The 25,168-nt window shown below is 50.3% G+C and overlaps 1 protein-coding gene across 3 annotated transcripts in view; it reads left to right on the top strand.

Annotated features, from left to right (window-relative positions):
- stk26 (serine/threonine kinase 26) overlaps nucleotides 1–25,168 on the top strand; it is a 56,472-nt gene that overhangs the window by 8,926 nt on the left and 22,378 nt on the right. For all 3 annotated transcript variants that reach the window (XM_033030863.1, XM_033030861.1, XM_033030862.1), the window contains exon 2: nucleotides 23,549–23,779. In XM_033030863.1, coding sequence (XP_032886754.1) covers nucleotides 23,549–23,779 — 231 coding nt within the window. The remainder of the gene's footprint in view (nucleotides 1–23,548; nucleotides 23,780–25,168) is intronic.

The raw sequence follows: 25,168 nt of genomic DNA, 5'->3' as shown, positions 1-25,168 counted from the left end.
GCACTCTGACCCCTGTGACCTGGCTCTATCTGCCTCTGACGTTGCTGGTCAGGTGAATGACCTGGTCCTGGTATATAACGATAGATTTAGACTTGAGTCCGACGTCACTGAGCCGAGGCTCAAACCACGAACAGGATGTTACACGCTATAGCGACCAGGAAGGAGGTTGCCGAGAATCATAGTGACTAAACACCTTGTGCTAAATGAAACTGACTTCTAGACCTATTGTGCCGTGCCCTGCCTGAGTTTGAAGCGTCATCTAAGGTTGAAACTAGAACTGCTTAGGTAATGTCAGGACTCAAGGTCATTAATCAAAGGAGCTTCTCATCGTCTTGATGTGAATACTCTGCCTCCACGTTGCACAGTGGGAACAGGCCCTTCGGCCCAACTCCTCCGTGCTGGACAAAATGCCTCGTCTATGTTGGTCCCACCTGCCTGCATTTGGCCCATATTTCTCCAAACCTTTCCAATCCAGTGTGTATGTAACTCTGTGTGTGTGTGTCACTGTCTGTGTGTGTGTCACTGTCTGTGTGTGTGTCACTGTCTGTGTGTGTGTCACTGTCTGTGTGTGTGTCACTGTCTGTGTGTGTGTCACTGTCTGTGTGTGTGTCACTGTCTGTGTGTGTGTGTAACACTGTCTGTGTGTGTAACACTGTCTGTGTAACACTGTGTGTGTAACACTGTCTGTGTGTGTAACACTGTCTGTGTGTGTAACACTGTCTGTGTGTGTAACACTGTCTGTGTGTAACACTGTGTAACACTGTGTAACACTGTGTGTGTGTGTGTGTAACACTGTCTGTGTGTGTGTAACACTCTCTGTGGGTGTGTAACACTGTCTGTGTGTGTGTGTGCAAAACACTGTGTAACACTGTGTGTGTGTGTGTGTAACACTGTCTGTGTGTGTAACACTGTCTGTGTAACACTGTGTGTGTGTAACACTGTCTGTGTGTGTAACACTGTCTGTGTAACACTGTCTGTGTGTGTGTGTAACACTGTGTGCGTGTGCACCCCACACATCTCCTTGGAGCTACTAAATGGGACTAGCGTAGATGGGGCACCTTGGTCAGCATGGATGAGTTGGGCTGAAGGGTCTTGTCCATGCTGTGAGATTCTATGACCAGTCAGTAGATGCAGGAGTCGGCTGTTTGTCATATCCACGGGCCCTGTATGGAGGCGGTGTGTGGTGTGCCGGGCACAGCCATGTGTGCCATGGTGAGACTGTTGTTGGCTGGGCCCAGCGTTGCTACTCCTGGTAACAGGGCAGCGTGTAGCGCTGGAGACTGTGTTGGAGCGGGCGGGCACCTCTCCCTGCACCAGGCCTGGTGTCTGCAGCCACCCCTTTGTTGTGGATGTCACCGTGTGTTGCTGTCCCTGCCCACAACGCCACCGTTCTCAGCAGTGCAGCTTTTAACGCCTCGTGGCCGGGTCACTCCGCAGTTTACCCCCCCCACACACACACACACACACACACACACACACACACACACACACACACACACACACACACACACACACACACACACACACACACACCACAATGCTTCGTACAAAGAACTTGTCAACTTGCCAACTACTTCTGTTGCTAAAAATATTTTATTTATTCAGTAAACACAACGAGACAAACCAGTTGGACCCGCTGTCTGGATTTGCTGTTCATCAAATGTATCACAGACTATACACACTAGGAACTGCAGGTGCTGGAATCTTGCATAGAGCGCAAAAGTGCTGGAGTAACTCAGCTGGTCAGGCAACATCTCTGGAGAACATAAGATCGGTTGATGGAGAATGTGGTGTGGTGGTGCAGCGGTAGAATTGCTGCCTTGGTGCACCAGAGACCTGGGTTCGAACCCGACTACGGGCGCTGTCACAGTGTGGAGTTTGCATGTTCTCCCCGTGACCTCGTGGGTTTTCTCCGGATGCCCTGGTTTCCTTCCACACTCCAAAGACGCGCAGGTTGGTTGGTTAATTGGCTTCTGTAAATTGTGCAATTTGTCCCTAGTGTGTGTAGGATAGTGTTACTGTCCAAGTGATTGCTGGTCAGCATGGACTCGTTAGGCCGAAGGGCCTGTTTCTGTACTATCTCCAAAGTCTAAAGTTGATGTTTCTTCAGCCTGGTGATGTATCAGATTCACTGATTCATAGTGATCTATGTTTAAGAAAGAACTGTAGATGCTGGAAAAATTGAAGGTAGACAAAAAATGCTGGAGAATCTCAGCGGGTGAGGCAGCATCTATGGAGCGAAGGAATAGGTGACGTTTCGGGTCGAGACCCTTCTTCAGACTGATGTGGGGGGGAGGGGGGGCGGGAAGAAGAAAGGAAGAGGCGGAGACAGTGGGCTGTGGGAGAGCTGGGAAGGGGAGGGGAAGGAGGGAGAAAGCAGGGACCACCTGAAATACAGTGATCTACCGTTATGTTGATCTTTAGCGATGTAGTGGACATGGCCCACCTTGAGCGCAGGGAGTGCAAGACCCCAGCTCATAAGAGATAGGGGCAGAAACATAGAGAATAGGTGCAGGAGTAGGTCATTCAGCCCTTCGAGCCAGCACCGCCATTCAATATAATCATGGCTGATCATCTAAAATCAGTACCCCGTTCCTGCTTTTTCCCATATCCCTTGATTCCATTAGCCTGAAGAGCTAAATCTAACTCTCTCTTGAAAACATTGGCCTCCACTGCCTTCTGTGGCAAAGAATTCCACAGATTCACAAGTCTCTGGGTGAAAAGAGTTTGTCCTCATCTCAGTCCTAAATAGCCTGCCCCTTATTCTTAAACTGCGACCCCTGGTGACCATTCGGCCCATCAAGTCTACTTCGCCATTCAGTCATGGCTGATCTATCTCTCCCTCCCAACCCCATTCTCCTGCCTTTTTCCCATAACCACCGACACCTGTACTAATCAAGAATTTATCTATCTCTGCCTTAAAAAATATCTATTGACTTGTAAGTGTTTGGGTTGAAGAATGTAACCAAGTGCAGGTTTGTGAAAGGCTTCCCGCTGTCATCATCTCTTCCACTGCCAACAATCGACCATTGTGGGCTCCACCTTTCTTCAGTCATCTGTGCCAGCTGTTTGTTCTGCACCTTTCATACCTCTAGCCTCCCTCACCCCCGACTCTTAGCCTGTGGAAGTGTATCAACCCAAAACGTCACCTATCCATGTTCTCCACAGATGCTGCCTGACCCGCTGAGTTACTCCAGCACTCTGTGAAACGTCACCTATCCATGTTCTCCACAGATGCTGCCTGACCCGCTGAGTTACTCCAGCACTCTGTGAAACGTCACCTATCCATGTTCCCCACAGATGCTGCCTGACCCGCTGAGTTACTCCAGCACTCTGTGTCTATCTTTGCTAAAGGCAAGTTGTTTTTTGTCTGACGTGATTGGATTTGATTTTCACTGAGGTAGCAGAGGTTTGGTAACAAGCTCCAGGAGTGTGTGTTGATTCATACATGGTTGTGTGTACAGTGAGTTTCTTTGTGTTATCTATGATCTAGGTGAATCATACTGTACATGTTTCATCAGAGAGTATAGAATGCAGGAAGGAACTGCAGATGCTGGTTTAAACCGAATAGAGACACAAAAAGCTGGAGTAACTCAGCGGGACAGGCAGCATCCCTGGAGGAAGGAAGGGTGGCGTTTTGGGTCGTGACGTATAATGTTACAGCTACAAAGAAAGTGCAAGGGCCTCAATGATGTAGATTGGGAGATCAGGAATTAGACAACTGACAATAGACAATAGGTGCAGGAGTAGACCATTCGGCCCTTCGAGCCAGCACTGCCAATCAATGTGATCATGGCTGATCATCCCCAATCAGTACCTCATTCCTGCCTTCTCCCCGTATCCCCTGACTCCCATATTTTTAAGAGCCCTATCTAGTTCTCTCTTGAAAGCATCCAGAGAACCTGCCTCCACCGCCCTCTGAGGCAGAGAATTCCACAGACTCACCACTCTCTGTGAGAAAAAGTGTTTCCTCGTCTCTGTTCTAAATGGCTTGCTCCTTATTCTTAAACTGTGGCCCCTGGTTCTGGACTCCCCCAACATCGGGAACATGTTTCCTGCCTCTAGCATGTCCAAACCCTGAATAATCTTATATGTTTCAATAAGATCCCCTCTCATCCTTCTAAACTCCACAGTATACAAGCCCATCCGCTCCATTCTATCAACATATGACCGTCCTGCCATCCAGGGAATTAACCTGGTGAACCTACGCTGCACCCCCTCAATTCCTCAAATTAGGGGACCAAAACTGCACACAATACTCCAGGTGTGGTCTCACTAGGGCTCTGTACAACTGCAGATGGACTTTGCTCCTATAGTGTTACAGCTACAAAGAAAGTGCAGATAAAAAAAGTGCAAGGGCCTCAATGGTGTAGATTGGGAGATCAGGAATTCTCCCTTAGTTTATGTTGTTTTGGAAGTGTCTATCGAGGGGGAATAAGCTGTTCCTGAATCTGGTGGCGTGTGCTTTCAAGTTTGGGGAAAGAGGGAATGACTGGGGCGTGACTGGTCGATGATTATGTCGGATGCTTCCCTGAGGCAAGGTGAGGAGTAGGCGGGAAGTCTGGTCTGTGGGGTTAGTTTAGTTCAGTGATACAGCGGGGAAACAGGCCCTTCGGCCCACCGAGCCTACGTGGACCATCGATCACCCATACACTAGTTCTATGTTATCTCATTTTATCACTCCCTACACACTAGAGACAATTTACAGAAGCCAATTAACCTGCAAACCTGCACGTCTTTGGAGTGGGAGGAAACCGGAGCACCTGGAGAAAACCGGAGGAATCGAATATAGGAGCAAAGTGGTCCTTCTGCAGTTGTACAGAGCCCTAGTGAGACCACACCTGGAGTATTGTGTGCAGTTTTGGTCCCCTAATTTGAGGAAGGACATTCTTGCTATTGAGGGAGTGCAGCGCAGGTTTACAAGGTTAATTGCCGGGATGGCGGGACTGTCATATGTTGAGAGAATGGAGCAGCTGGGCTTGTACACTCTGGAGTTTAGAAGGATGGGAGGGAATCTCATTGAAATATATAAGATTGTTAAGGGTTTGGACACGCTAGAGGCAGGAAACATGTTCCCGATGTTGGGGGAGTCCAGAACCAGGGGCCACAGTTTTAGAATAAGGGGTAAGCCATTTAGAACGGAGACGAGGAAACACTTTTTCTCACAGAGAGTGGTGAGTCTGTGGAATTCTCTGCCCCAGAGGGCAGTGGAGGCAGGTTCTCTGGATGCCTTCAGGAGAGAGCTAGATGGGGCTCTTAAAAAATAGCGGAGTCGGGATATGGGGAGAAGGCAGGAACGGGGTACTGATTGGGGATGATCAGCCATGATCACATTGAATGGCGGTGCTGGCTTGAAGGGCCGAATGGCCTACTCCTGCACCTATTCTGAGTCATTCGTAACTTTCACTGTATGTCATGTTGTCACTTGTGGGCGAAGCACCAAGGCAAATTCTTTGTATGTGAATACTTGGCCAATAAACCTTACTTAATTACTTACTATTGTCTATTGTCTAAAACCCACGTGGTCACAGGGAGAAGGTACAAAGTCCGTACAGACAGCGCCCGTAGTCGGGATGGAACCCGGGTCTCTGGCGCTGTGAGGCAGCAACTCTACCGCTGTGCCACTCTGATGTTCTGGGCTACTCTCTGCAATGCCTTGTGATGGATGTGGAGGGCACCGGTTAATGTTCTTGCAACGTGACTGCTGCATTTTCTTTGGTGCAGGCATACATACGCCTTGTCAAAGATCAAAGTCCAACCGCTGTCCAAACAAGCCATCTGTATTCAGTGATAAGGATGGTATGTGATTGTGGGATGAAGCTTATCACAGGAGCATCACAGGTTTAAGGTGAAGGGGAAAAATTAAATAGGAATCTGAGTGGTGGTGGGTGTATGGAACGAGCTGCCAGAGGAGGTAGTTGAGGCTGGGACTATCCCATCATTTAACAAACAGTTAGACAGGTACATGGATAGGACAGGTTTGAAGGGATATGGGCCAAACGCAGGCAGGTGGGACTAGTGTAGCTGGGACATTGTTGGCCAGTGTGGGCTAGTTGGGCCGAAGGGCCTGTTTCCACACTGTATCACTCTATGACTCTAGGTGGCAAATGAAGTTTAATGCAGTGACATGAGAAGGAACGTACTTCAGGACCGGTTCAGAGGGATATGGCCCAAATGTCGGTGGTGGGACCAGCGTGGATGAGGCATCTCAGTCGGCAAAGGAACCCTTGAGATAAGGAAAAACATTTTCACCCAGAGAGTTGTGAATCTGTGGAATTCTCTGCCACAGAAGGCAGTGGAGGCCAATTCACTGGATGATTTCAAGACAGAGTTAGATTTAGCTCTTAGGGCTAATGCGATCAAGGGGTATGGGGGGAAAAGCCAGAACGGGGTACTGATAGTGGATGATCAGCCATGATCATATTGAATGGCAGTGCTGGCTCAAAGGGCCGAATGGCCTACTCCTGCACCTATTATCTATGTTTCTAATTTGGCTTTCCCCTGACTCTCAGTCTGAAGAAGGACCCTGACCGGAAACGTCACCTATTCCTTCTCTCCAGATATGCTGCCTGACCTGCTGAGTAACTCCAGCTTTTTGTGTCTATCTTGGGCCCAGGGTCCTGGGTGACCCTCTGGATAACAAAATCTCATGAGTTTGAAATTAATGCTATTTGGAAAGAATTCATTGTGTCAAACCAGTGGTACTGTAGACAGACACAAAATGCTGGAGGTAAGGGCCTGTCCCACGAGCATGCGGCAAGCGCGACCTAACGTGGTCGCTTGAGCCATACGGCCTCGCGGGGCCGGTCCCACTTCGATCACCGGAGCCGTATGGAGTTGTGCGGAGCTGGTCCCGTCATCGCGCGGGGCTCCGAAAAACTGACCGTGTTTAATAATGCAGGTCGCATGCTCGTGGGACAGGCCCTTAACTCAGCGGCTCGGGCAGCATCTCTGGGGAGAAGGAATAGATTACATTTGGGGTCCAAACCCTTCTTCAGACCCGCTGAAAAAGCCCTGGGCCCTGATAACGTTCAGTGCTAGGTAAAGCCAGGAAGGTCCGATCAGGGATAGTCGGAGGGTCACCAAAGAGGTAGATAGTAGTTCAGGACTGCTCTCTGGTTGTGGTCGGACAAGGCCAGCAAAATACACAGTGGTGGTTAAGCTTGGAGGGTTAAGACTTCTTCAGACTGTACACTCTGGAGTTTAGAAGGATGAGAGGGCATCTCATTGTAACATATCAGATTGTTAAGGGTTTGGACACGCTAGAGGCAGGAAACATGTTCCCGATGTTGGGGTAGTCCAGAACCAGGGACCACAGTTTAAGAATAAGGAGTAAGCCATTTAGAAATGAGACGAGGAAACACTTTTTCTCACAGAGAGTGGTGAGTCTATGGAATTCTCTGCCTCAGAGGTCGGTGGAGGCAGGTTCTCTGGATACTTTCAAGGGAGAGCTAGATAGGGCTCTTAAAGATAGTGGAGTCAGGGGATATGGGGAGAAGGCAGGAACGGGGTACTGATTGGGGATGATCAGCCATGATCACATTGAATGGCGGTGCTGGCTCGAAGGGCCGAATGGCCTCCTCCTGCACCTATTGTCTATTGTCTGTGTCCATTTCCCTCCACCGATGCTGCCTGATCCTCCTCTCCCCTCAATCTCCCACACTCCACATTGGTCCAACTTCCCCCAACAGCTGAAGCCTCTAATCCAGGCAGCATCATGGTGAACCTCCTCACCACAGCCTGCACAACCGCCCTGTAATGGGGCAGCGCCTGCCTCTGTCTGGGCCTGTGACGGGTTGGCGACAGGTGACAATGCACCACGTACTGGCAGAGAGGGGGTAGAGACCGCACGGAGACTGGGGGGGAATAGAGCTGGCAGGGGGAGGGGGGGTAGAGAGTGTGGGGGGGGGGGGGGTGATATGGAGTGTGAGGGGGAGGTTAGAGAGTGTGGGGGGAGGGGGTAGAGAGTGTGGGGAGAGGGGGTACAGAGCGTGGGGAGAGGGGGTACAGAGCGTGGGGAGAGGGGGTACAGAGCGTGGGGAGAGGTAGAGCATGGGGGGGGTGATATGGAGTGTGAGGGGGAGGATAGAGAGTGTGGGGGGAGGGGGTTAGAGATTGTGGGGGGGGGGATAGGAAGTGGGTGTGGGGAGGGGTAGAGAGTATGTGGTGGGTAGATTGTGCGTGGGGAGATGGGGGAGAGAGTGTGGGGCGAGAGAGGGGTAGAGAGTGGGGGGGAGGGGGTAGAGACAGCACAGGGAGGGGGTAGAGAGAGTGCGGAGAGAGGGCGTGGGACAGTGTGGAGAGTATTAGATCGGTCAATATCCAAATGTAACTGGTTTTGGTTTGCAACTAAAGTAATTTTAGACGTAAAGTTTCAACGCCTTTTTGTGGTGAGCTCGGGCAGTTGTGTACGCCACTCCCTGCCTCTACTCTCCAGTACATCATGTGCTGTCTGTCACCAGCAGGGCCCAGGGCTTTTTCATTGCCGTTTGCTCCTTGCGGGAGTGTTTGTGGACTCCGGTGGGGGGGGGGGGGGGGGGTTGGGTAGATAGTGGGCCAATCAACTTGGCCCACGAGTGTTACTAGGATGGAACACAAAGAAACTCAGTGGGTCAGGCAGCATCTGTGGAGAACATGGTGAAGTTTCGGGCTGAGACCAGCTTAGTTACTGTTACACGTAAGGTCCCTTTGATCAGAAAGATCCCCTTTTCCTTGGGAATGGGATTCTTCCCGGCTGTCACCAGGCAACTGAACCATCCACTCACCAACTAGAGAGCGGTCCCGATATCCCATCTACCTCATTGGAGAACTTTGGACTTTACTGGGCTTTACCTTGCACTAAACGATACTCCTGTTGTCCTTTTGTCCTGTATGTGTACACTGTGAACGGCTCGATTGTATTGTCTTTCTGCTGACTGGATATCACACAACAAAGAGCTTTTCACTGTACCTCAGTACACGAGACAAGACATTAAACTAACTAAACAAAGTACTTGTGTGGATTAACCAGCATGTGTAGTTCTTTGTTTCTGCTATGATGATGATGTTCAATGATGTTGCTGGGATTTGAGGGCCTGAGCCACAGGGAGAGGTTGGGCAAGTCAAGTCAAGTCACTTTTATTTATATAGCACATTTACAAAACAACTCTCTTTGGCCAAAGTGCTTTACATTGGTGGAGGTACTAACGTTATACAACAGTGGTTCATAGATTAAGTACATACATAAATACATACATATAGCCCTCACTCAGAGGACGTCAAGAAAGGCTTGAGAGTAAAGATGAATTTTTAGTCTCGACTTACAGGAGTCGATGGAGGGGGCAGTTCTGATGGGAAGAGGGATGCTGTTCCACAGTCTAGGAGCTGCAACCGCAAAGGTGCAGTCACCCCTGAGCTTATGCCTAGACCGCGGGATGTTCAATAACCCCAAGTCAGCTAAGACTCTGTTCCCTGGAGCGCTGGAGGATGAGGGGTGACCTTCTAGAGGTGTATAACATCTCGAGGGGTGCAAGCACAGTCTTACCCAGCAGCAGGAATCATCCTCATTGGTGACCATCGGACTATCTTTGATCGTACGTTATTGGCTTTACCTTGCACTAAATGTTGTTCCCTTATCATGTATCTGTACACTGTGGATACCTCGATTGTAATCATGTGTTGTCTTTCTGCTGACTGGTTAGCACACTACAAAAGCTTTTCACTGTACCTCGGTACACGTGACAATAAACTCTGAATGAAGGTGGTGAGAGGGGAAGGGTTGTGAATGTCCGTGTGTGTCCGTTCTGTGTGTGTGTGCGCAGATCCGTTCCTGCCCACGCTCCCGATATTCCTACATTCTGACGGACGTTTACTGAATGGCTTAAAATCATCAGATGATGCACAGAATCTCTTGCCCAGAGTAGGTGAATCGAGGACCAGAGGACATAGACTTAAGGTGAAGGGGAAAAGGTTTAATTGGAATCTGAGGGGTAACTTTTTCACACAAAGGGTGGTGTGTGCATGGAGCAAGCTGCCAGAGGAGGTAGTTGAGGCTGGGACTATCCCAGCGTTTAACAAACAGTTAGACAGGTACATGGATAGGACAAGTTTGGAGGGATATGGACCAAGCGCAGGCAGGTGGGACCAGTGTAGATTGGGCATTGTTGGCCGGTGTGGGCAAGTTGGGCCGAGGGGCAGTTTCCACACTGTATTACTCTATGCCTCTGACCCATGTTGTTGCCGTTCCCAGTGCTGGCTCTGGGAATGAATGTTCCATGGGTGGAGTGATCACGGAGCCAGCACACGCACAAACGCATAGACACACACACATGCGCACACACGCACACACACACACACACACACACAGACATGCACAGGCACACGCGCACACAGACATGCACATGCACGCACACATGCACACAAACACGCACACACCTGCACACGCACACGCAAACACACACACATGCACACAAACACGCACACAGAAACACACACACACAGAAACACACACACGCACACGCACACAGAAACACACACACACAGAAACACACACACGCACACAGAAACACACACACACGCTCACACACAGACACGCAGACGCACACAGAAACACACACACACACACACACACACACACAGGCTAACACACACACACACACAGGCTAACATGCACACATACACACACACACACACACAGGCTAACACACACACACACACACACACACAGGCTAACACACACATACACACACACACACACACACACAGGCTAATACGCACACACGCACACACACACACAGGCTAACACACACATACACACACACACACACACACACACACAGGCTAATACACACACACACACACACACACACACACACACAGGCTAACAGATACACACACACACACACACACACACACACAGGCTAACAGACACACACACACACACACACACACACACACAGGCTAACACACACATACACACACACACACACACACACACACAGGCTAACATACACACACACACACACAGGCTAACACACACACACACACACACACACACACACACACACACAGGCTAACAGACACACACACACACACACACACACACACACACACACACAGGCTAACAGACACACACACACACACACACACACACACACACAGGCTAACATACACACACACACACACACACACACAGGCTAACATACACACACACACACACACACACACACACACACACAGGCTAACACACACACACACACACACACACACACAGGCTAACACACACACACACACACACCTACCTACCCATTGCTGTCTCGTATACTTCTCACTTCAGCCTCCATCACCATCTCTCCACACAGAGCCCTCTATGCTGAGAGCAAGGTTGAGGCCAAGTTGGCCGTGGCTTTGAAGCCCGGCCCAGCCCCATGTGGAGAACACACAGTGTTTATTGAGTAGTGCCACTTGGTGGGACTTGGCGGGGAGGGTTAACAGGAAGGGCTGAGCCCTTGTGGGCTTGTCAATACATCGCAGGTTTGTGTCAAGCACATTCCTGGTCTCCAGGCCGACCCTGCACAGTGCCAGCACTCCAACAGTGCGCTGTCCAGCAGACCCACCTCGGACTCAAAGCTGCCCGCCCGCCCGCTTCCTCGCTGTCAGTCCAGCCACGCCTCAGTGGACGTAGGCTGTGTGAATGCACAGAGTGTTGTACGGTGGGTGGAAATATCCACAGCGTTAAGGTGAAACGGACAGAGTATTCAATAGACAACAGGTGCAGGAGGAGGCCATTCGGCCCTTCGAGCCAGCACCGCCATTCAATGTGATCATGGCTGATCATCCACAATCAGTACCCCGTTCCTGCCTTCCCATATCCCCTGATTCCGCTATTTTTAAGAGCCCTATCTAGCTCTCTCTTAAAAGCATCCAGAGAACCGGCTTCCACCGCCCTCTGAGGCAGAGAATTCCACAGACTCAGAACTCTCTGTGTGAAAAAGTGTTTCCTCGTCTCCGTTCTAAATGGCTTACCCCTTATTCTTCAACTGTGGCCGCTGGTTCTAAACTCCCCCAACATCGGGAACATGTTTCCTGCTTCTAGCGTGTCCAAGCCCTTAACAAACTTATTTTCAGGAGATGTACGGGGCCAGTTTATTTACTCAGAGGGTGGTGGGTGCCTGGAACGCGCTGCCAGGGGTGGTGGTGCAGCTAGATTTAAGAGGCTTTTGGATAGACATGGTAATGGATCACATGCGGGCAAAGGAGATTCCTCCCAGTTTGAGGAAGGACATTCTTGCTATTGCAGGTTTACAAGGTTAATTCCCGGGATGGCGGGACTGTCATATGCTGAGAGAATGGAGCGGCTGGGCTTTGGAATTTAGAAGGATGAGAGGGGATCTTATTGAAACATATAAGATTATTTAGGTTTGGACATGCTAGAGGCAGGAAACATGTTCCCGATGTTGGGGGAGTCCAGAACCAGGGGCCACCTTTTAAGAATAAGGGGTAAGCCATTTAGAACGGAGACGAGGAAACACTTTTTCTCACAGAGAGTGGTGAGTCTGTGGAATTCTCTGCCTCAGGTGGAGGCCGGTCCTCTGGATACTTTCAAGAGAGAGCTAGATAGGGCTCTTAAAGATAGCGGAGTCATGGGATATCGGGAGAAGGCAGGAACGGGGTACTGATTGTGGTTGATCAGCCATGATCACAGTGAATGGTGGTGCTGGCTCGAGGGGCCGAATGGCCTACTCCTGCACCTATTGTCTATTAGTTGAACCTGTTTGGCACGGACTTTGTGCGCAGAAGGGCCTTTTCTTCTGTTCTGTGCTTCTGTGTCAGCCACTCATCCCCTTCACAGATGCTGCCTGACCCACTGAGTTCCTCCAGCACTCCGGTACTTATCTCTTTGCACTATCTAGCTCTCTCTTGAAAGTATCCAGAGGACTGGCCTGTCTCTGGAGAGAAGGAATGTTTCTCGTTTCACCAGCTTCTTGTTTTAACCCTACAAACAGCTGACAATGTCCTGTTTCTTTTATCATCGTCAGTTTTTTGGCATATCTTTCATTCATTGTTCTTCATCTGTCAACATCATCGTCTACATCTCTCGTTTCCCTTATCCCTAACCAGTCTGTAGGCTCTCGACCCAAAACGTCACCCATTCCTTCTCTCCAGAGATGCTGCCTGTCCCGCCGAGTTACTCCAGCATTTTGCGTCCGTCTTCGGTTTAAACCAGCATCTGCAGTTCCTTCCTGCACAAGGTTTAGCGAGATAAATGTGGAGCAAAAACACAGGCAGGTGGGACTGGTGTAGATGGGGCATGTTGGTTAGCATGGGCGGGTTGGGCTAAAGGGCCTGTTTCTGTGTTGTATGGCCTTGTGATGTGTGGCGATGATGGGCAATGGTGATAGTGTTCACCTAGTTGATGCCAGGGATGAGTGTGGCCCTGGGCTGTGTTGTGTTGTGTTGGGTCAGGGGTGAGTGTGGCCCTAGGCTGTGTTGTGTTGGGTCAGGGGTGAGTGTGGCCCTGGGCTGTGTTGTGTTGTGTTGGGTCGGGGTGACTATGGCCCAGGGCTGTGTTGTGTTGTGTTGGGTCGGGGGTGAGTGTGGCCCTGGGCTGTGTTGTGTTGTGTTGGGTCGGGGGTGAGTGTGGCCCTGGCCTGTGTTGTGTTGTGTTGGGTCGGGGGTGAGTGTGGCCCTGGGCTGTGTTGTGTTGTGTTGGGTCGGGGGTGACTATGGCCCTGGGCTGTGTTTGGACCGGGCTGGGCATTGCTGACATTCCTCTGGCCTGATGATCAGATGAAGGTGTCACTGGGCAGGGAGCAGGGCCAGCCCGGGACCACCAACCCACACACACGGGGCCAGGAGTGAGTGTGTAAACCTCTGGGTCAGGGGGAGAAGTAGGGGGAGGGGGAGAAAGGAGGGGGGAGGGGTGGGGGGAGGAGCAGAAGTGCGGGGGAGGGGGGAAGAAAGTGGGGGGGAACGGGACAGAAGTTGGGGGGGGGGAAGGGGGGAGGAGTGGGGGTGGGGGAGAGGGATAGAATCCACTGCACTGTGGAGGGGGCAAGACAGGTGTGGTGGGGTCGGGACGGAAGGTGGGGTGGGGTCGGGACGGAAGGTGGGGGGGGGGGGAAGGGGGGGGGTCTGTGTGGAGTCGGGCGTGCTGTGTTTATACTCCTGCCCATTGAGCTGCATCCTCCGTCTGTCCCAGAGACTGAGGACATTGTTGGACTAGCAAAACAAGCAGTGGAGTTTATTTTTGGTACTTGGTTGATGGCAGCGGCTGGAATCTCTCTTGCCAGGGAGGGCGGAGGCCAGGAGGATTTCCACACTACACTGAACCCATTCAGCGCCTGTAGCTGCGGCCACAGTTCATTCCGAGACCCCTCCAGTGTTTGCTCTGAGGAACCGCGCCACCTCATGAAACAAGGTCCCAGTGTCCAGACCTGCTCAGAGCACGTGCTGAGTAACTCCAGCACAAACTGAAGCTGTGTCAAACTCCTTCCTGCTAATCTTTAAGAAGGAACTGCAGATGCTGGAAAAAGCGAAGGTAGACTAAGATGGTGGTGAATCTGTGGAATTCTCTGCCACAGAAGGTAGTTGAGGCCACAGTTCATTGGCTATATTTAAGAGGGAGTTAGATGTGGCCCTTGTGGCTAAAGGGGATCAGGGGGTATGGGGAGAAGGCAGGTACAGGATACTGAGTTGGATGATCAGCCATGATCATATTGAATGGCGGTGCAGGCTCGAAGGGCCGAATGGCCTACTCCTGCACCTAATTTCTATGTTTCTATGTAAGATGCTGGAGAAACTCAGCGGGTGAGGCAGCATCTATGGAGTGAAGGAATAGTTGACGTTTCGGGTCAACGGATAGGTGACGTTTCACAGAGTGCTGGAGTAACTCAGCGGGACAGGCGGCATTTCTGGAGATAAAGGCTGGGTGATTTTTTCGGGTCGGGACCCTTCTTCATACTGAGCCGGCCTGCTGAGTTCAAGAAGGGTCCTTTTTCTCCAGAGATGCTGCCTGGGTCTCGCTGTGTTACTCCAGGACTGTGTGTCAAAGAAAAATAGGAAGACAGTTTTTGGGGAGGGGCACTGAAAGGAGAAGAACAAAACTAATGGAGAATAAACAACATTGCTGAAACTCGTAGTGTGTGTGTGTGTGTGTGTGTGCCAGCCTCACGATGGGTGACAGTGAACGAATAGTGAAAGGCCTGGATAGAGTGGATGTGGAGAGGATGTTGCCACTAGTGGGAGAGTCTAGGACCAGAGGCCACAGCCTCAGAATTAAAGGACGTTTCTTCATGAAGGAGATGAGAAGGGATTTCTTTAGTCAGAGGGTGGTGAATCTGTGGGATTCTTTGCCACAGACGGCAGTGGATATTTTTAAACCAGAGATAGATAGATTCTTGATTAGACAATAGGTGCAGGAAAGGCCATTTGGCCCGTCGAACCAGCACCGCCATTCAATGTGATCATGGCTGATCATCCCCAATCAGTACCCCGTTCCTGCCTTCTCCCCATATCCCATGACTCCGCTATCTTTAAGAGCCCTATCTAGCTCTCTCTTGAAAGCATCCAGAGAACCGGCCTCCACCGCCCTCTGAGGCAGAGAATACCAGACTCACAACTCTCTGTGTGAAAAAGTGTTTCCTCGTCTCCGTTCTAAATGGCTTACCCCTTATTCTTAAACTGTGGACCCTGGTTCTGGACTCCCCCAACATCAGGTTTAGTAAGGGTGTCAGGGGTTATGGGGAGAAGGCAGGAGAATCGGGTTGGGAGGGAGAGATAGATCAGGCATGATTGATTGGCGGAGTAGACTTGATGGGCCGAATGGCCTAATTCTGCTCCTGTCACTTATAAGCAGTCGGCAGATGCTTGGGTTGTGGACGCACCTTTGGAACCGGTGGAACTGCCCGAGCCCTGGGCTGGGATCACATGGATCACACGTCACAGTCTCTGGCACAACAGGGTGGGTGCCGTGCTTTGTAAACCCTGCTGCCAAGCGAGCGATCGCCCCTCCCTGCAACCTCCGGGCTCTGGAATGCAAGACTTTGTTTGAAGGTGCAGTGTGGAACAGAGTGAGATGTGAACTCCACCTACAGTTGATGGATAATCAGTGTGGGACCCGGCCATTCACACTGCCTCTGTACAGACTTGTCACAGAAAATTCCCTCCTTTTACCGAGCTACACTTTGAATTTAAAAAATAGACACAAAATGCTGGAGTCAAGGGCCTGTCCCACTTACGCCACCTTTTCTGAGACTGCCGGCACCCGTCATATGTTGAACATTCAGCGGCGACCAGAAAGACGCTACGACTCTTTGGGTGACCTCTCACGACCATAGGAGACCTCTCATGACCATACTGGCTGAGCGCTCGTGAGTCGTCTCCTCAGTCGCCCAAAGAGTCGTAGCGTCCTTCTGGTCGCTGCTGAATTTTCAACGTTGAATATTTTTGGCGACTCATGACGGGTGCCGGCAGTCGCCGAAAAGGTCGCGTAAGTGGGACAGGCCCTTTACTCAGCGGGTCAGGCAGCATCTGTGGAGAACATGGATAGGTGACGTTTCACAGAGTGCTGGAGTAACTCAGCGGGTCAGGCAGCATCTGTGGAGGGAAATGGCAATGTGAAGGTCTAGATGCAGCACCTCCACTGGATATCGTTATCTCCTGCGAGTTGCAACCTGTTCACTATTTGCATGAATAATGTAGAGGGGGGAAGATTTCTGAGTTTGCTGATGATCCAAAAGTAGGTGGAAGGTCAGATTGAAGCGAGGGAGATTGTGATTCGGCACGGTGGCGCAGCGGTAGAGTTGGTGCCTTACAACACCAGAGACCCGGGTTCAATCCTGACTACGGGCGCTGTCTGTACAGACTTTGTACCTTCTCCCCGTGACCGCGTGGGTTTTCTCCAGGTGCTCCGGTTTCCTCCCACACTCCAAATATGTGCACATTTGTAGGTTAATTGTCTTGGTGAAATAGTGAATTGTCCCTAGTGGGTGTAGGATAGTGTTAGTGTGCAGAGATCGCTGGACTCAGTGGGCCGAAGGGCCTGTGTCCGCGCTGTATCTCTAAAGTAAACTAAACAGGAGATAGATAGATAGATAGATAGATAGATAGATAGATAGGAATCATCAGGCGAAAAAAAGGCAAATGGAGTTTAACTTATACGAGGGTGAAGTCATGCACTTCAATACAAGGAATCAAAAGGCAGATTGTTTCCCCACGAGAGTGCACGGCTTTAAGGTGAGAGGGGGGAGGGGGGAGGGGGGAGGTTTAACAGAGATTAGTTTAGAGATACAGCATGGAGACAGGCCCTTTGAGTCACCGAGTCTGTGCTGACCAGTGATCACCTGTTCACAATAGTTCTATATGATCTCACTTCCACATCCACTCCCTACTCACTGTACAGAGGGCCAGTTAACATACAGAGCTGTGCGGGGAAAGTTCACGTTTACAGAGGGGTGCCTGGAGCGCGCTGCCAGGGGTGGTGGTGGAGGCGGATAGGATAGTGATGTGCAAGAGGCTCTATGTTTAAGAAAGAACTGCAGGTGCTAGAAAAATCGATGGTAGACAAAAATACTGGAGAAACTAAGCGGGTGCAGCAGCATCTATGGAGCAAAGGAATAGATGACGTTTTGGGTGGAGACCCTTCTTCAGACTGATGTGGGGGTGGGGTAGGCGGATAGAAGAAAGGAAGAGGTAGAGACAGTGGGCTGTGGGAGAGCTGGGAAGGGGAGGGGAAGGAGGGAGAAAGCAGGGGCTATCTAAAATTAGAGAAGTCAATGTTCATACCGCTGGGGTGTAAACTACCCAAGCAATATATGAGGTGCTGCTCCTCCAGTTTGCAGTGGGCCTCACTCTGGCCATGGAGGATGCCCAGGAGAGAAAGGTCGGATTCGGAATGGGAGGGGGAGTTGAAGTGCTGAGCCACCGGGATATTGGTTTGGTTATTGCGAACTGAGCGGAGGTGTTGGGCGAAGCTTGGTCTCACCGATGTAGAGCAGCTGACACCTAGAGCAGCGGATGCAATAGATGAGGTTTCAGATGGGAACATGGATATGCAGAGAATGGAGGGGGTGTGGATCACGTGTAGGCAGAGGAGATTAGTCACACTTGGCAGGATGTTTTGCACGGACATTGTGGGCCGAAGGGCCTGTTCCCTTGCTGTACTGCTCTCTGTAAAGGTTCAATGCAGAGAGACTGTGCCTGAGTGAGTGAGGTTGGGAGGGGTTGAGGCGTACCAGGGCGTGAGTCACACATTAGCCGGCTGGTCTGACGGGTGGAGGCAGGCAGGGAGGAAGCAGCAACAAATGCAAATGAGTCAAGTCAAGTCAAAGTCCATTTTAATCATCACATGATCTTTCGTTGCAGTTTTAATTTAGTTTAGTTTATTGTCACGTGTACCGAGGTACAGTAAAAAGCTGTTGTTGCGTGCTAACCAGTCAGCGGAAAGACAATACATGATTACAATCGACCCATTTACAGTGTATAGATACGTGATAAGGGAATAACGTTTAGTGCGAGGTTTTAGATTTAGAGAAACAGCGCGGCAACAGGCCCCTCAGTCCACCGAGTCCGCACCGACCAGCGATCCCCGCACATTCACACTCTCGTACACGCAGTAGAGACAGTCTTACATTTAACCTACAAACCTGCACGTCTTTGGAGTGTGGGAGGAAACTGAAGATCTCGGAGAAAACCCCACGCGGTCACGGGGAGAACGTACAGACAGCTCCCCTGGTCAGGATCGAACCTGGGTCTCCGGCGCTGCAAGGCAGTAACTCTACCGCTGTGCCATCACGCCGGCCGGGGTTGTAGTTGAAGAATTGGACGGTTTTGTTCCAATTGTACAGACCTTCGGGCGTCAGGGGCTACGGGGAGAAGGCGGGAGAATGGAGTTTGGAGGGAGAGATAGATCAGCCATGATTGGATGGCGGAGTAGACTTGATGGGCCGAATGGTCCACCACTTATGACCTTATGAACTTTCCACCCAAATCCCTCTCCTCGTCTTCACATTCCACTCGTCTCTCCATATCTGACGTCCTTTTCACCTCCAGCCTTTATCACTTACTCCACCCATCTGCCAACCTGTATCCACCTATCACTCACCAGGCTTTGTCCCACTCGCATCTCTCTTTTCCAGCTTTCTCCCCCTCCCCCATGCGACCAGTCTAATGAAGGGTCCCGACCAGAATCACCGCCTATCTATTCCCCCCCACAGATGCTGCCTGACCCGCTGAGTTCCTCCAGCACTGTGTGTTTTGCTAAGTCCCCTCTGCATCCTGCCTACAGCTCTGCTATCTTCTGGCGCAGAGTCTTCCGGCTGCTGTGTCTATTTTGGTAAATAAGATTAGATTGGTGTTTCAGTGTGGGCCGTTGCAAAGTGCCAGGTCACAAGGCAGTGTGGACATCACTGGGAGAGTGTACACAACCCGCACCAATAACCAACAAGGCTGCAATCTGGTCATGATAGTCATGAGATGTACAGCCCACAGGCTCTTCGGCCCACCTTCTCCATTCCGCTGGTCGGCACAGCCTCGGTGGGCCGAACGGCCTGTTTCAGTTTAGTTCATTGTCATGTGTACCAAGGTACAGTGAAAAGCCTTTGTTTCTGCAGTGACTCTACAGTCAGAAGACTGAAGTCAGAACTTGTAGACAATAGATGTAGGCCATTCGGCCCCTTCCAGCCAGCACCGCCATTCAATGTGATCACGGCTGATCATCCCCAATCAGTACCCGCTCCTGCCTTCTCCCCATATCCCCATGACTCCGCTATCTTTAAGAGCCCTATCTAGCTCTCTCTTGAAAGCATCCAGAGAACCGGCTTCCACCCTCTAAGGCAGAGAATTCCACAGACTCACAACTCTCTGGGTGAAAAAGTGTTTCCTCGTCTCCGTTTTAAATGACTTGCCCCTTATTCTTAAACTGTGGCCCCTGGTTCTAGACTCACCCAACATCGGGAGCATGTTTCCTGCCTTTAGCGTGTCCAAACCCTTAATAATCTTATATGTTACAATAAGATATCCTCTCATCCTTCTAAACTCCAGAGTATATAAGCCCAGTCGGTCCATTCTCTCAGCATATGACAGTCCCGCCATCCTGGGAATTAACCTGGTAAACCTACGCTGCACTCCCTCAATAGCAAGAATGTCCTTCCTCAAATTAGGGGACCAAAATTGCGCACAATACTCCAGGTGTGATCTCACTAGGGCTCTGTACAACTTCAGAAGGACCTCTTTGCTCCTATACTCAACTCCTCTTGTTATAAAAGGCTATTCTATTCTATTCTATAAAGGCCAACATGCCATTCGCTTTCTTCACTGCCTGCTGTACCTACATGCTTACTTTCATTGGCTGATGAGCAAGGACCCCCCAGATCCTGTTTTCCCAATTTAACACCATTTATATCATAATCTGCCTTCCTGATTTTGCTACCAAAACTGGTTCTGATTTTGAGACGTATGACAATATTCTTGACACATTATTGCATTTCCTAGTTGGTTCAGTGTGACTGGAGAAGGAGCCAAACATTTGGGATCGACACAAAATGTTTCAGTTTAGTTTAGTTTATTGTCACGTGTACCGAGCTATAGTGAAAAGCTTTTGTTTCATGCTAACCAGTCAGCAGAAAGACAACACATGATTACAATCGATCCATTTACAGTGTCCGGATACATGATGAGGGAATAACATTTAGTGCAAGGTAAAGCCACGAAAGTCCGATCAAGGATAGTCCGAGGGTCAAGGAGTTTGAAGATCACTGCTAAAGGAAGAATCTTAGAAGAATGGAGCAGCTAGGCTTGTACACTCTGGAGTTTAGAAGGATGAGAGGGCATCTCCTTGAAACATATAAGATTATTAAGGTCTTGGACATGCTACAGGCTGGAAACATGTTCCCGATGTTGGGGGAGTCCAGAACCAGTGGCCACAGTTTAAGAATAAGGAGTAAGCCATTTAGAACGGAGATGAGGAAACACTTTTTCACCCAGAGAGTTGTGAGTCTGTGGAATTCTCTGCCTCATAGGGCGGTGGAGGCCGGTTCTCTGGATTCTTTCAAGAGAGAACTAGATATGGCTTTTAAACATAGCGGAGTCAGGGGATATGGGGGAAGGCAGGAACGGGGTACTGATTGGGGATGATCAGCCATGATCACACTGAATGGAGGGCCGAATGGCCTACTCCTGCACCTATTGTCTATTGTCTATAAGAAATGTTGCTGTAGGAGTAGAGATTTAAGTGTGCGGAGTGATTGTAATACGAGTTTGTGGATCGGTTTCTTTGGCTAGCACGCAAATACTCGCCTGGGTTGGGCTGGAGTAACTCAGCGGGACAGGCAGCATCTCTGGAGAGAAGGAATGGGTGACGTCTCGGGTCGAGACCCTTCTTCAGACTGAGAGTCAGCAGAGAGGGAGACCAGAGATATGGAAGGGTGAGGTGTGAAAACACAGATCAAAGGGGAGGATGGTGAAGGAAATGTAGAATGGTTCATTGTTAGCTCTGGGGAAGGTGACAACGAGGCACATAATCAGTAATATTTACTCAGGAGGACAGTGGAACACTTCGGAGAACGAGGGTGGGGGAGGGACAATGAAGATCAATGATTTGGGAGCTGGTTTGGGAGGAGCAGTAGATTGCAGTGTTTGGCTGTCAGCTTGGTCTTGGTTCCTGCTGCCAACTAACGTTTGTCAACAGTTGGTTGAAATCTGCACTAGAAACATAGACAATAGGTGCAGGAGTAGGCCATTCAGCCCTTTGAACCAGCACTACCATTCAATGGACAATAGGTGCAGGAGTAGGTCATTCGGCCGTTCGAGCCAGCACCGCCATTCATTGTGATCACGGCTGATCATCCACATTCAGTACCTCGTTCCTGCCTTTTCCCCATATCCCCTGACTCCGCTATCTTTAAGAACTCTAACTCTCTCTTGAAAGCATCCAGAGAATTAGTCTCCACCACCCGCTGAGGCAGAGAATTGCACAGATTCACAATATGATCATTGTTGATCATCCACAATCAGTACCCCGTTCCTGCTTTCTCTCCATATCCCTTGATTCCGTTAGCCCCAAGAGGTAAATCTAACTCTCTCTTGGGGGAAAAAAAACATCCAGTGAATTGGCCTCTACTGCTTTCTGTGACAGAGAATTCCACAGATTCACAACTCTCTGGGTGAAAACGTTTTTCCTCATCTCAGTCCTAAATGGCCGACCCCTTATTCTTAAACTGTGACCCCTGGTTCTGGACTCCCCAACATTGGGTACATTTTCCCCACATCTAACCTGTCCAATGCCTTTAGAAGTTTATATGTTTCTATAAGATCGTTCCAAATTCCAGTGAATACAAGCCCAGTCGATCCATTCTCTCAACATATGACAGTCCCGCCATCCTGGGAATTAACCTGGTGAACCTACGCTGCACTCCCTCAATAGCAAGAAAGTTCTTCCTCAAAGTAGGAGACCAAAACTGCACACAATACTCCAGGTGCGGTCTCACCAGGGCCCTGTACAACTGCAGTAGAACCTCCTGGCTCCTAAACTCGAATCCTCTCGCAATGAAGGCCAACAAGTCATTAGCTTTCTTCACTGCCTGCTGTACCTGCATTGGCACATTGGCAGAATACTGACCCTAGTGTTGGGAGGTGATTGTTGATGGTGTCACCAGCATGGCATGAGGTGGCAGGTTCACCAGTGTGGTGCACAGTTGCAGTTGGCATAATCCAAGGTTTAAAGAGATGCTTTATTCAGAGAGTTAACAAAGTTACTGGCGGCACAGTGGCGCGGCGGGTAGAGCTGCTGCCTCAATGGCAGAGACCCGCATTCGATCATGTCCTCATGTGCTGTCTATGTGGAGTTTTCATGTTGTTCCTCTGACCGCATGGGACTCCCCCATGTGTAATAGAGTCTTGGTCATGCAGTACGGAAACAGGCCCTTTGGCCCAATTCGTCCATGCTGGAAAAGATGCCCCATTTTCGCTGGTCCCTCCTGCCTGCGTTGTCTCATATCCCTCTTAAACCTTTCCTCTCCTTAAACCTGTGCAGGGTTTGGTTGAAATGTTGTGATATTACCTGTGTTAGTTGGGGGAGTCCAGAACCAGGGGCCACAGCTTAAGTATAAGGAGTAAGCCATTTAGAACGGAGACGAGGAAACACTTCTTCTCACAGAGAGTGGTGAGTCTGTGGAATTCTCTGCCTCAGAGGGCGGTGGAGGCCGGTTCTCTGGATACTTTCAAGAGAGAGCTAGATAGGGCTCTTAAAAATAGCGGAGTCAGGGGATATGGGGAGAAGGCAGGAACGGGGAACTGATTGGGGATGATCAGCCATGATCACATTGAATGGCAGTGCTGGCTCGATGGGCCGAATGGCCTACACCTGCACCTATTGTCTATTGTCTATTGGAATGTCATAGAATCACAGAGTGATACAGTGTGGAAACAGGCCCCTCAGCCCAACCTGCCCCACACCAGCCGACAATGTCCCAGCTACACTAGTCCCACCTGCCTGCGCTTGGTCCATATCCCTCCAAACCCCTCTAACTGTTTCTTAAACAGTATTTCAGCGTTGCCATCTTTCTGTTGTCAGAATTACCGAGCAGATCCTGAGGGACTCTTCACCAAGCTGGAGCGGATCGGAAAGGGGTCCTTCGGTGAAGTCTTCAAAGGAATTGACAATCGGACTCAACAAGTGGTGGCCATCAAGATCATTGACCTTGAGGAAGCTGAGGATGAGATTGAGGACATCCAGCAGGAGATCACTGTCCTCAGTCAGTGCGACAGCCCTTACGTAACCAAGTATTACGGATCATATTTAAAGGTGAGCAATAAACTTGTCCTTTGTAACAATAGAATTAATGTCACAGTGACATACAGCACGGAAACTGGCCCTGCGGCCCGGCTTGCCCATGCCAGCCTACTTGCCCTTCTGCACTAGATCCACCTTCCTGCGTTTGGCTCGCATCCTTCTACCTGTCCAGGTGTCTTTTAAATGTTGTGATGATACCTGTCACAACTGGTGCTTCATTACATAGACCCACCACCCTTTGTGTGGACAAGGTTGTCTCTTGGGTTCCGATTAAACCTTTCCCCTCTGTTATCTCTCCATGTCCTTCACAGATGCTGCCTGGCCTACTGAGTTCCTCCAGCACTTTGCATTTTGCTGGACATTCCAGCATCTGCAGTTCCTTGAGTTAGCGTTGGTATCAGTTGGGAACAGTGGGGGGAGGGAGGCAGAGGGGGGGGAGGGAGGGGGGAGGGGGGAGCGGAGGGTGAGCAGATGGGGATGGGGGGCAGAGGGGGGACAGAGGGGGGGGGAGCAGAGGGGGGAGGGGGGCCAGTGCGTTACTCACCCCCAATCAGTACCCCGTTCCTGCCTTCTCCCCATATCCCCTGACTCCGCTATTTTTAAGAGCCCTATCTAGCTCTCTCTTGAAAGCATCCAGAGAACCCGCTGCCACCGCCCTCTGAGGCAGAGAATTCCACAGACTCACAACTCTCTGTGTGAAAAAGTGTTTCCTCGTCTCCGTTCTAAATGGCTTACTCCTTATTCTTAAACTGTGGCCCCTGGTTCTGGACTCCCCCAACATCGGGAACATGTTTCCTGCCTCTAGCATGTCCAAACCCTTAATAATCTTATATATGTTTCAATACGATCCCCTCTCACCCTGCCTGTGTGTCCAGCTGAGTTACTCCAGCATTTTGTGTCTACCTTCGGTGCAGTTGGTGTAGTCTACATGGGCCTTCGTCTGTGAAAACCTGGTCCAAAACATTGGCCGCCAGGGATTGAAGGCATCGGCAGATCGGATCCACTCTTGGCGTGGTGATGCAGGGTGGATGTCGATGGTGAGGGTTGACTCTGTGAGCTGTGATCTACCATGGCCGTCGTTGCTGGGACTCTGCCTAGTGTCAGATACACTGACCATGGGGATATGAATGTGGGAGGTGTGATCACACAGTAGCTGAGCTGATCACACCAGAGTCTGCAGTGTTATTGATAGTGAGGAGGACAGTCTTGGCTTACAGGAAGGTATTGATCTTTGAGCAGAATAGGAAGAGCCTGGCAGATGGAATTTCATCCTGATAACTGCAAGCTGATACACTTTGTGAGGATTAATAAGGGAAGGACATCGGGATGAAGGGCCTGAGGGAGTATTGGAGTCAAAGCCCTCAATGGCCCAGTTATTGAAGGGCACAAGTGTACATCATG

This window comes from Amblyraja radiata, chromosome 12 (assembly GCF_010909765.2).
Source record: "Amblyraja radiata isolate CabotCenter1 chromosome 12, sAmbRad1.1.pri, whole genome shotgun sequence".
NCBI lineage: Eukaryota > Metazoa > Chordata > Chondrichthyes > Rajiformes > Rajidae > Amblyraja > Amblyraja radiata.
This window is presented reverse-complemented; position numbering and strand designations above follow the sequence as displayed.